The 12,187-nt window shown below is 43.3% G+C and overlaps 2 protein-coding genes across 6 annotated transcripts; one reads left to right on the plus strand and one right to left on the minus strand.

Annotated features, from left to right (window-relative positions):
• Positions 1 to 700: 700 nt before the first annotated feature.
• Positions 701 to 8,030, plus strand: LOC130535997 (cadherin-related family member 5). 3 transcript variants are annotated; one of them, XM_057051548.1, is made up of 17 exons: positions 701 to 1,322; positions 1,677 to 1,807; positions 1,893 to 2,107; positions 2,537 to 2,593; positions 2,667 to 2,759; positions 2,984 to 3,070; positions 3,150 to 3,260; positions 3,381 to 3,551; positions 4,588 to 4,678; positions 4,767 to 4,873; positions 4,948 to 5,148; positions 5,237 to 5,368; positions 5,445 to 5,523; positions 5,604 to 5,794; positions 5,878 to 5,898; positions 6,555 to 7,452; positions 7,558 to 8,030. In XM_057051548.1, exons 2-17 carry the CDS (start codon positions 1,717 to 1,719, stop codon positions 7,593 to 7,595), a joined length of 2,583 nt encoding a protein of 860 aa, XP_056907528.1. In that variant the 5' UTR covers positions 701 to 1,322; positions 1,677 to 1,716; the 3' UTR covers positions 7,596 to 8,030. The 3 variants fall into 3 exon arrangements, with proteins under 3 accessions (XP_056907528.1, XP_056907526.1, XP_056907527.1); XM_057051546.1 differs by having other exon boundaries at positions 6,555 to 8,030; XM_057051547.1 differs by having other exon boundaries at positions 701 to 1,313; positions 6,555 to 8,030.
• Positions 8,031 to 8,542: 512 nt separating this feature from the next.
• Positions 8,543 to 12,141, minus strand: calub (calumenin b). 3 transcript variants are annotated; one of them, XM_057051822.1, is made up of 7 exons: positions 12,055 to 12,141; positions 11,073 to 11,307; positions 10,807 to 11,000; positions 10,566 to 10,732; positions 10,425 to 10,485; positions 10,103 to 10,302; positions 8,543 to 9,648 (listed from the first exon to the last, which is right to left on the minus strand). In XM_057051822.1, exons 2-7 carry the CDS (start codon positions 11,291 to 11,293, stop codon positions 9,544 to 9,546), a joined length of 948 nt encoding a protein of 315 aa, XP_056907802.1. In that variant the 5' UTR covers positions 11,294 to 11,307; positions 12,055 to 12,141; the 3' UTR covers positions 8,543 to 9,543. The 3 variants fall into 3 exon arrangements, with proteins under 3 accessions (XP_056907802.1, XP_056907804.1, XP_056907803.1); XM_057051824.1 differs by lacking the exon at positions 12,055 to 12,141 and adding an exon at positions 11,898 to 12,040; XM_057051823.1 differs by lacking the exon at positions 12,055 to 12,141 and adding an exon at positions 11,841 to 11,865.
• Between the last annotated feature and the right edge of the window lie 46 nt (positions 12,142 to 12,187).

A 12,187-nucleotide genomic window follows, 5' to 3' on the forward strand; every position in this document is an offset into this window, starting at 1 on the left:
CACCCAGCACTGCGGAGCTCGATTCCCAGAGACCCCGCTTTGGTAATGAGCAAAAACCTGGCCTGGAGACTGGAGAGGAGCCACGAGTGTCAGTGCATGTGTGTGTGTGCGTGTATTTATACCACACACAAATACACACACACACACACACACACACATTTCTTGGCACAGATTCAGGACCCTATGTGTTTTCTCTAATGCACCATGCTGGAGAGAGGTCTCATCTGCTCTAGCCCAAATTCTTTTATCATTTGGATATTAAATGCTTAAAATAGATACCACTTGACCAACTCTGTACTAAATGCAATTTAGAACAGTTTTTAGCTGTTGGTTCCATATTGCTTTTAATGCTCATTCAAACGCCCGTTTCCATTTGTGCCCTAATTGCTCAATGTGGAGGATAGAATGGATGTGAGACATATCCAAGTAGTTTATGGCTTTATCTGTATTTAACAGACATATAGGTGATCACAGGTTGGGAATACCTATATAGACTGTACGAACAAATATATAATTCTATTTTTAACCGAATTTCTAGTGACATCTAGTGGCCATGACTAGTCAGCAACATCTGTTTTTTCAACGTTTGGACGATCCGAAAAAATGTCTTCTGTCTTCTGCTGATGGCTGAGTGTGTGTGTGTGTGTGTGTGTGTGTGTGTGTGTGTGTGTGCTTGACAAATACAAAAAAATAAATGTGGGTTAATCTTCAGATGACGCAGCCAATCTTTGATAGTTAATCCACTATGAGGCCGAGGCCTCATTAGTTAATTGTCCAAATCCAACAGACACGAGCTGTGTAACTGTGCGCACATATGCTGAAAAACTGCAGAATGCTTGACAAGCACTGAAAAATGCATTTAAAACATGACAAGAAAAAGAACATCAGTATTTATGCTTGACTCTTGACCACCGACTGCTTGTTGATCAGTTCATCAAGGTCGGGTGTCTTTGTTCCAAACAAATCTCTTGAACTCACTTGTGACCTCGCCATCAGGACCTGCACGCCTCCATCTCTGTCCCTGTCCAGGTAAGCCCCGCCTTCGGGCTTTAGCCTCTGAGCTGACATTTATCCCAGGATACACACCATAAGCTGCTGTCTGCATTTTAACATATGTAGGCCGGATGCTTGTGTGTGTTTGTGTTTGTGTGTGAGGCCTCTGTTAGCCACCGTTCTCTTTGATCATTACTGTAAACATGGCTCTCATTCTTAGCAGCGTTTGAGGGTGGGAGCAGTCAGCAATGCTGCCTCCATAACAAGTCAGGAGGATATGGGTGCCGACGGAGAAGCTTCAGAGGATTTGACACCAACAGGTACGTCAGGTGAGTGATTCACGACCACGATCATCTCACATTAAGCCTACATTTTGCCTGTTGACCTCAGGTTTGCAGGACATCTATTATTAAAAGACATGAGCCCAGAGAGACAGAAGAACAAGAAGCTAATGTTTTGCTGGTCTGACGAGTGAAAGCCAAGCAGAGACCCACTTAAGGGGGATTTAAGGGAATTACAGGACAAAGCGGAGGGTGTCTAAGCTAGTGCTTGATCGTTAAGAGAGAGTCTAACCCTTATGATTATTCTCAGATGAGGTGCTATCGAGGCACAGAATAAAGGTGCGTCTCTGGCTGCCCTTAGAGGTAATGCTGAGTGTATTTGTTTGTTATTGCTCTCTGAAGACATCATTCAGTGGTTCCTGAGGCCCAAGTGAGCCCAGAAATGGCCCTTACCGAAACAAAAAGTAGCATCTCCAAAGCCAAAGTCCTCGTCTGTTTGCTGGCGGCCTTCTGGTGTCTGCGCACAGCCGCAGGTACAACTTTAGCACGCCATCACTTCAAGGATGATCGTGGCAGAATCCACTGGTTTTTGACCACTCTGCATGTGGGTTTGCACAGGAATGTCAGGCTGGGGTGGGTGCATGGATGGCCAGGACGTGTACGGAAGCATCAGAGAAAACAGTCGTTATGGAGACGTTGTGGCTGAACTCATGGTTGAGCCCATGGTGGAGGGTATTTGGTGGAGCCTGGATGGAAAGGATGCGGATTGGTTCTTCTTGGAGGACAGCAGCATCCGGCTGAACGCGTCAGCTGAGAAGGTCCTTGACCGAGAGGTAAAACACCACTAGAATAATGAGAAAGAATAGTTAGTTCACACTCAAATAAATAAGCAGGTAAGGTTGGAATGTGTGCAGCTGTTCGTTAGTTTAACTTATTTCAAGATTAATACCTGTGTCGTTGGATTTAGATCATTCTGCCAAAGTCTGGGGTTGTGGCTAAGTTTAGCCTTGTCCTTCAAAAGAACTCAGTATCATATCCTCTTCCCCACTGGCTGTCCTTCCTGGCAGCTACTAAAGGGTCAGCCAGATTAACAAGCACTATCCCCATTTCTCAGTCTCTTTAAATAGGTTTTAGAGCTCCAACACTGCTACTTGAAGGATCGTTTCTTGCCAAATATATACTATTTAATTTACCTTGATTATCTAACTAGAACACATCAGAAATAGCAATGTGTAATACTTTTTTTTCACTCTGCTCAACAGGCGCAGGGTCCGATCCTCATGGCCTCACTGAGGTGTCATGAGAATGACATGATTCAGGTATGCTTTGCGCCTCATTTATTACCCGCAATACTTCAGTGTGACCTCCCTCATTCCAATTTCATTGTCTCAGAGCACATATAGGATCATGGTGGAGATTCTCAATGCGAATGATAATTTCCCTGTGTTTGAGGACAGAGCTGAGCTCACTGTTCCCCTAAGTGAGGTAAGATTCTCTCTATCTCACCTTTTCTTTCTCCTTTACTGGCTAATCAGACGCCACATTGTCCTGCTCAAGGTTTCTTCCTGTTAAAAGAGAGATTTTCCTGCTGCTCTTGCTTGTTTTATGGGTCAGGCTCAAAGCACCTAGAGAACATTCTGATTCTAATAGATGCTATATAAATAAAGTTGAATTAAATTGAGGGAAATTGTCTCTCGCTCTGTTTCTAGCTGACTCCTGTGGACACTGTTGTCTTCAGCGTCCAGGCCAATGATCCAGATAATGACAAGATCATTTACTCCATTGATCAGACATCAGTGAGTTCCAGTCTCTGGTCTGATTACAGGGGCAACACTCACGTATATGCAATCATTTATACCTGTGTGCATTTGGTAGCCTGATGCAGAATATTTCAAGATTGAACTCCCAAACAGCGGCGAGGTGATCCTGTCCAAACCCCTCGACTATGAGGCCAAAAACCAGCTGGCTGTTACCATCCATGCCTCAGTAAGCTCTGCACGTTTTCATGAATAAAAACCATCAAAGGGGCGTTCACGTGGTCACCATTGATGACCGCACAAGAGCCGATCAGCCTTGTTTGATCACAGCTTTTTCCTTTTTTGTCAGGAAATGTACACGGAGGAGCACTTCAACACCAGCACCAATGTCAGCATCATAGTCCTGGATGGAGATGACCAGTACCCCCAGTTCCTGCCCTGCATGCTGCTCTTTGAGGATGAGACCAGACGTATCTGCACCAGTCCCGTCTACACGGTCAACGTCACGGAGGGCGAAGAGGTCACAGCTAGATATCCCTCAGTTACAGTCACTTGATTAAACTAAGAACCTGGACACAATTACTCAACAATATCAAGTCTAGTTTAATTCACATATAACATCTTTAGAGGGCACAAAGATCTGCATCGCATATATGAAAATAAATATATGTGTTTTACCCACATGGAATTTGAATTCACTGAATATGTGTACGTACACAGAAGACAAACATATGTCATATCTGCTCAAATTATATATGAAAACAGCTTCAAGAGCAATGGTAAATGATGAAATATGTGGGAAACATATAGGTCCTGGTTCTGGATTCATTTCCCACTTATGTCAGTGAAAATTTGAGGATTTTTCTCATTTTTATATGGATTTCTTAGTTACTCTAAATTGCACATAGTTAATAGTACTAAATATGAGAGCGTTTGCATCCCATCTATATGCCACTGATAGTGGCTCCGCCTTCATGACCCTGTATAGATTACACAGTGATGGACGACATATGTTTATATTTATAGATAGTATTAAGAAATACTTACACTGTATATGCATTTATAGATGTTTTTATCGACCTTTTTCGACCTTTTTGAATTTATAGATGTTTTTATCTACCTTTTTTTTCTCAAACATGCACAATATATAATATTGTTAAAATTAATAATAATTATACGTTGTCCCATGAAACTTACAATACACAATCATTCCATGTACTATGTATCATATGGACCATATGCATTCATATAGAGCAAAATATAAATAATTTACACACATATTCTCTTTATGTATTTGAATGTACTTCAATCATACGCAGCATGACAAACTGTATGGCTTATACATATACACTGTATGTGTACATACATATTGAACCCATATAGGTTTTAAAAGAAACTGTTTGTATACAGTGTGCACATGTATTCACTGATACGGGGCATAACGCACCCCAAATAGCACTTGCGATAACCATGTATATACTGTATGTATGTTGTATGTAACTATGTATGTATGTTCCTGCACAGGCGATGATTGACAGCTGTGTGTCACCTTGCAGGACATTGTGTTGGACTTCTCTCCGGGTCCCATTCATGCAGTAGATGGAGACAGCGGGCTGAGGTCTCCCATCAGCTATGCCATTCTCTCAGGTTCCACACACAGCAGCCAAGTTTGTGCTTCAGATGCTCTGTGTTTACGAGCCTGCATAAAAACACAACATTTGTGCTCGCGTTTCAGGAGATGACGACGGGCGTTTCCGGTTGGACGGAGAGACGGGGGAGATGAGACTCACGCGAGGGGTCAGCGACAGACTGACCACTCCGAGGCTGCACCTCAACATCATGGTACTTTAACACCAGCGTGAGGAAAAGAGACTCACCCTGCAGCTCTTCATGACCTTCTCTCTTTGTCCTGCTAGGCATACCAGGTCGACGACCCCAGGAAGTACACCGTTGCCACGGTATTGGTCCGAGTTCTGGCGGTGAACCATTTTCATCCAGAGTTCCAGAATGCTGAATATCGAGGCTTTGTGAGCACGGGGAAGACCGGTGCCTCTCTGGTCAACACCTACGGCGGCAAAGTCCTTAAGCTGCATGTGCAAGATGGAGACTTTAACCATGTACACACACCACGAACACAAAAGAGAACTGCTCATCGGTGATATATACGACTCTGCTTCACCTGCCACCTTTTTCTAAATGTAACAGGATTCCAATCCCATGATCCACTTCAGCTTCACTCTGACATCAAACTACACATCCATCTACCGAATCACTCAGGAGGGTCTTCTGATTGCCAAGACCAATAAACTCAAACCAAGCCAGAAACATGTACTGGAGGTGAGTTTCCCTAAGTCTGAGTAAAGACAACAAGGTGTGATCTAAAAAAAAAAGCAACAGTGAAATGTTTCTGCAGGTCATGGCTGTCGATCAGGAATCGGGTGATGCCGCCTTCGCCATTGTGGTGGTGGAAGTGCTGGCTGAAGGGCAACTGGGTACGGAGACGCCCTCACGTCCAGAGCGGTGGCAGATTTCAGCTTGGGGTTGATAAAGTTCCTGTCTCTGTCAACTGCAGTTCCCTACAGTGCACTGGCAGAGGAGCGCAAGTTCAGCTGCACTTTGGGGAAAGCGTTGTTCCTCTGCACGGTCTTCCTGACTATTCTTGGGTGTATCGTTTCCATGGTGATGTGGCTGAAGAAGAAGCACCGGGGAAAGAGGGACCCGCTGGAGAGGGGCTGCGTGGCCCAGGGCAAACACCCAAATGTGGTCAGAAGTTAATCTCTGGTATTTTCAGCTTGTTGCTGAATGAAGAGTAACTGAAATGTTCTCTCCCGCTCTCACTCCCACAGAGCTTACGATGGTTCCAACTGGTGAGTGTTTGATCTTCTACAGAAGCTTATAATAATCGTCCTTCTGTTTTTCTTGTCCAGGGTCTACCAAAAGTCAGCGGTCAATTTATATAATCTATTTATTTACAATAATATCATAAATACAGATACTTAAAAGAAATTAAGTGCCTGAGAAGCATTAAATACTGAATCACATCAAATGAGTTCTCATAAAAATGCCTTAACTGGGACCTTTAACACCATACAAACCTAATAAGATAACTTGTAGTTCCAACTGCATTGACTACGAACATGTTTATGATATTTATGCTTTTAGGATAAGGCATTTTTTTAACCACATTATGGTAACGTATATCATAGTCCTCTTTTCTGAGAAGGTAGAAGTTATGACAGATGGTATCCCTTATTAACTATAAATGAGCAGCCAGATAGACACGATTTGGGCCAGAGCTTCAGAAATTGCTGAAATTGAGCTGTATTACAAAAAAACTCAACTTTAGCAGAGTATTTAGTGCTTAGTACTATGGAAATTTACTCCATTTTTTTCTTTCCTCAGTTCCCTTCACAAAGTTTACACTTTCTCCTCAATCCCTACATGTTGGACTGAACCAAAGTCTTTCTTTTACCTTCTGTCTATGGTTGATCTTGCATTATCTTTATTCCTGTGCCCAATCCAGTCGAATCACCGTAACACCATGGCACACGTGGGGGAAACGCTGTACGACGGTGAATATGGAACCTGCAATCCCTCTTTCAGCTTTCCAGAAACACCGGGCATGTACACCCTTCACGACCTCCCGCCTGGTCCTGGATCTGAGCCACCCAGAATGACTGCCACACCCGAAATCCACACGACTGCGATGGAAACTGTTCACAACCCCACTGACAACGTTTCAGCGCCCAACAAACACCCCTGCAGTCCACCCAGCTCTCACTCAGCCACTGTGAAGGTGAGACGCCCTCCTCCACCACCAGGAGAAAAGGCTGCTTCATCCCCGGACTCAGAGGCACCACCCAACACCAGTCCAGACTCAATGCCCTTTGTACCTGAAAGAACCCCCTGTACCAGTCTCGATTCAGAACCCACAGAAATAACCCCCGATGATGACCTGATTGACCCTGTCACCAGTCCCTCCTCTCAGTCTAGCATTCCATGGAGCAGAACCCGAATAGCCGCAGCAGAAATAGAAAAACCTCTCTGCAAACCCAGCATGAAGACGTCTCCTGAGTCCCCTCATCAGCCCTCCCCTCTCCCCAGACAGCTGTGTACACCCCCATCCACACCGGACCACTCACCTTTAAAAGCCACGCTGATACACATAGACATGTCCTCTATCGACACCCCTCTGGCAACGCCCAAGCTAACATCCATAAGTCTGAGCGTTGAGATGGGAGAGTTCTCCACATCCCTGGATGAAAGGGACCAATCAGAGCCCGAGACCGGAGGTGCCGGTAGCCCAACTCAGGACAGAAGGCCCTCGACACTCTCTGTAAACCCACAGGATGTCTGCGAGGCGGAGGGCACAGCAGGCGATGGTTTCCTGGGGGACGAAGTGGGAGACAAGAGGGACGAAGGTGAGGATGACTTTGAGATGGAGGACGAGGCTCTTCTGAGAGCGCTGATGCGATGTAATCCGTATTTACTGACCTTTAGTAAGTGACGTCTCTGCAATATCGCAGGATCGGAGCGCCGAAAGACAGTGGAGGAGGTGAGGTGAAGCTCACAGCCTGTAGCAGAAACATCACTGTCAAAAGACAACGTGATGCCGGTTCCATTTGCACTGCAAAACCACCGTACATGTAAGGACACAGACAGTAGAGGAAGCTCATAGAACTGCTCATTTTTGACTTTGACTTTTGTTCTTTTTTTGACTAGATGAACAATTATAGCAACCTTAATTCAGAATCCAAAGATAAATATTCACTCATGCACACAGGATACATCCAACACTATCAATCATGAAGTGAACGTTTACATGCAAACGATAATAAGATTCTTATCTGTCACTGTGGATTCTCCCTTGAACTGCAGGGTAAAAGTAAAGAATGATCACGGCGTGTTGCAGCTTGAATTGGTTTGTTACGCCTAATTAACAAGCTGCCTCTTTTTTTGAGCGTTATGGTTTGAATAAAAGTCACCACTGAGAATCTAACTGCTTCCCTTGATTTTAAGTCTATATGCAAGAATGTGGAGGTGTTCAGTTCTTGTAACAGGACCTCTTGATTTCACCAGTTGCCACACACTGGCTGGTGTGCATGCATTGGCGTTGGACGTCTATGGTGGAAGCAGGTCTGAGCGCTGTTCTGTGGCTGTTTCGGTTATTTCGTTATCCAGAAGGGACATTTTGTGAACTCAACGCTACCTGAAGGTCGTATCAGGTTCTGATTCCAAATAAAGGAAAAGGTTCTACTGCTGTTATCATGGTGTTGCTATTGAGGTCACTAGTTTGAAACTGAAGATATTTGCCGTCGTAAGCAGAAATGATCAAGAAATGACTTTGCTGACGTTATTAAGACCAAGACATCAGGAAGGAAACAGGAAACAGATTATCCTGGGAAAAAAGACAATAGAAACATCCTGACACTAACTCAGCAGAAGTTTGGTAATTACTACAGAATTTGTGGAGGGAAAAAAAATCTGTAAGTAGTACAATTACATACAATATTTTTCGTATTTGGTTTTTATTAAGACATTTTTCAACAAACCAAACATAACAGAAAAACTGGATCCGATTGTTAGAGTCCTCAGTTTGCTTACAAATGACTTGCATCAAGTCACGAGTTAAAGGGTGGTCACTGCAGTAAGCTTGTAAAAAAACACGATATAGGTATCTACAGTGGTTATAAACGGTGGTAGTGACGTCACAAATATATTTTCAAATTGCTTACAAAATAATGGAGATTATAGTTTGTCTTCCATGGATGTTAGTTCTGCTGAATCAACTGAAACAGCCTCATCGTGGAGACGGGAGAAGGCGTGCAGTACGTATGCACACGAACACACGTGCAAACGTGTCGGTGAGAAGGCAGTTGCAGCTTTGAGGGCAGACCGCCGACATCTAATTTGATCGTGATTGGGGGTGGGAGTACATGTTTACCTGGATGTCTCGAGGACCGGTGTGGCGAACAGCACGGTCTTACTGATGACGTTATTGCACCAAAACTCTTCATAATCACTGAAACACAGTTATTCATACACCCCCAGCTGTAGCGTATTGAAATCATGAAAGCTAACGTATGCAGTGTGGATTACATTAGGCAGACAGAGAAGAACAAATTCTACGGGCTAGACATTAGCTTTACTCTTCATGTAATATAGCCAGAGGAGTAAATTTGTTCCATCGCAGTTCACTAACATGAACCTGTCCAGAAATACAAAAATGACAACATTGTTCTTCGCTTGACCCGAAAGAGGGAAAACGTGGCGTGTGGAAGCGACGTAAGGCTGGTGATGTATATCTGAACCTTAAACACAGTGACAAACTGGCCAAGCATGTACGCTTTAGAATGCTAACGCGTGAACCAAAGGATATGTTCGAAAAAACAAATACAATAAATTATTGTCCAATTTGATTGAACAAGTTCATTTCATTTCAAAATACTCCACCCGCTGGAGGGATAAGATGGTATGAAAGATAAACAGTGTCTTTAGGGACAGGTGGATGTTTAAAACTCGTCGTGTTGACTGAGAGCTTCTCCAAAGTTGGTCACCTGGCTACCCACAAACAAGTCGTACTTGTCCACGATCTCTTCTTTGGTCAAACGGTTATCCTGAAAAAAGGAAAACAAACATCCGTCAGGACACAGATTATTAATTTAGCGGTTATGAACACAAGCCTGCTAGGATTGTTTATTCTGCCTATAATAAATCAACATCAGATGTTAAGCTGGTATATTTGTGTGCGAGTCGTTGATAAGACTTGTTATTTCTTCTTTGGTCGTCCTGTTGACAGAATAATCTGATGAATATAAGTTTGATGATATTAAATATACAAGAGGAAGACATGGAGAGGTACACCCAATTATTTCTCTTTACCTGGCTGAATCTGTTAGCATAGTAAAACACACACAAAGTTTGTCAGTACTTTGGCCCTGAAGTTGAATCCCTTAAGCCAATTTACACGTGTAATGTAGCCTTGGGAATGTGTTAACACAATGATCATGTAACAGTAAACTCATATCATCCAGGTTTTTTTGTTAAATGTTAAAGTTCTAAAGTCCGTACTTTGTCTGTATCTGATTCATAGACCAAGTGTTTGGCCTCTGCCTCAGCGTGGTCGTAGTCATTGGGCAGGATCCAGTCTCTGGTCTCGTCCTTGTCCATCTTCCCATCTTTGTTTTTGTCTCGGAATTCGGTAAACTGCTCCCTCTCTGTCTTCACCCACTCAGGTTCTCTTGCGTCGCCCTCCTGGTTGTACATGTCACCTAACACAGGGGGAGATCTGTTACTGAAGTGTTTGACAATAACACAGATGCTATATATTTAGATATTATCTCAGTAAGTACAACAGATGGTGCTTATAAAAAGAAAGCCTATAGGATCTCACCAATGTATTCATCTAAATCAATTAACCCATCTCCGTTCTTGTCAATGTCTTCCATAGTTTCCTGTAGGAGGAAAAGGAGCAGTCAAAGAAGTGATAAAAAATGTTTCTGGAAGAGGGATTTCATCACATTGTGCCACTCACCAGCACAACAATATCTTTCATGTGGTCATATTCCTCTGGGTGGAGAAAAGCTGTAAACTCCTCCTTGTTTGCTTTCATATCGCTGTCAAGGTCTGCCATTTTGAATCTCCTCTCATCACGAGCCATCATCTGCTTGTAGCTGTAGCCATCTTCAGGGTCAGAGTCATCTACAACGAGAAGTTAGAATATAAGGACAGAATAAGGACAGTATATCACCCTCTTCATGCACAGACAGGCATACCCATAATATATCCATATGTAGCTTTCTTGTACTCCTCCCATGACACCACTCCATCTTCATCGAGGTCATGGCTCTTCCACTGGCGATCCACGTCGTCGTAGATCCACTTTTTCTGAGCGTGCTTGATCCACTTCTTCATCTCCTCTACTGTAACGTATCCATCCTTATCCTCATCTATTCGTTCCACCAACATCCTGTTGAGGAAAGTGATCAGATTTTAGCAGCTATTGTAATCACAGATGTAAATAATGTCAGCGACACGTTACCTGAGCCTCTCCTTGCTTTCCTCAGGGGTGAGCTGGTCAAAAGTTTTGGCCTCCTCTTGTCCCAGAAAAGCTTCGTGGTCGTAGTCGAAGTTCTCGGCATCGTCGTGTTCCAGGTTGCTGAGTGGGTCCTCGTGGTGAACACGGTCCTTCTTCTCGGTGGGTTTGCTGGTGGCATAAACCACACAGAGGGCAAAGCACATAACTAGTGGCCGCAGCTCCATCCTGTAAACAAGCACTGTTCCGATAAAAGGAAAAAACCAAAGATGATACTGTTAATACTCAGTAAGGACATTCAGGTTTAACCCACCAGTGCTGTATTCAATTTAACAACCTTCTCACACATACTTCAGCTATGTGGTACAATGACAGGCTAATCTGCTTCAGCTGATGCAACATCTGGGATTTTGTTGTAAAAATGAGGAAAAACACCAACAGGAAGATTCCCATGCAAAAATTTAGATTTAGAGATGAGATAACATATGATGGATATGTGCAGCCACAACTAAATCTGTCAAGATGTTTTAGATTTCAGTCATTTTGGATGCAGTTCACATTAAACAAAATAAATGTGAAACTTGAGTAATACTACTGATAAAAGTAAAAGACATATATAATTAAATATAATTAATTGTTAGTATCTTTAAAGATTTACCTTAATTTTGCACGTTTTATCGTATCTGGACAGTTTTTATATAGTCTTTCAGTCGCGCACTGAAAAACAAAACTTGCTATCTTCGTCATATTGTGTTAGTTTTATGATATAAGTACCGTTATTATCCGCAGTCAGCGTTGAAGACCAACATTAGACAGGCTAACGTAGCGTACCGTTAGTTTGAAATGACACCTTCCAGAAAAAATCCACTTGTTCATTTAAAAGGCACAATGAACCCCGCGCTTGAGAAACGCTTAACACTAGTCATTCGACAAAATAATCAACGCTTATTCGCAAATTAAAAATCCAAATTTACTCAGAACAACTCACCGGCGTCCTCGGGGAAGTTCTTCGAAGCGGATAGAGACCCTCCCCCCGGAAACACACCCTTACACTTCCTGTGGCAGGAACCAACGGACCAATCAGGAGCCTGAACTGCGAGTGCGATGTCGCTCGCTGATTG

This window comes from Takifugu flavidus, chromosome 13, assembly GCF_003711565.1.
Source record: "Takifugu flavidus isolate HTHZ2018 chromosome 13, ASM371156v2, whole genome shotgun sequence".
Taxonomy (NCBI): domain Eukaryota; kingdom Metazoa; phylum Chordata; class Actinopteri; order Tetraodontiformes; family Tetraodontidae; genus Takifugu; species Takifugu flavidus.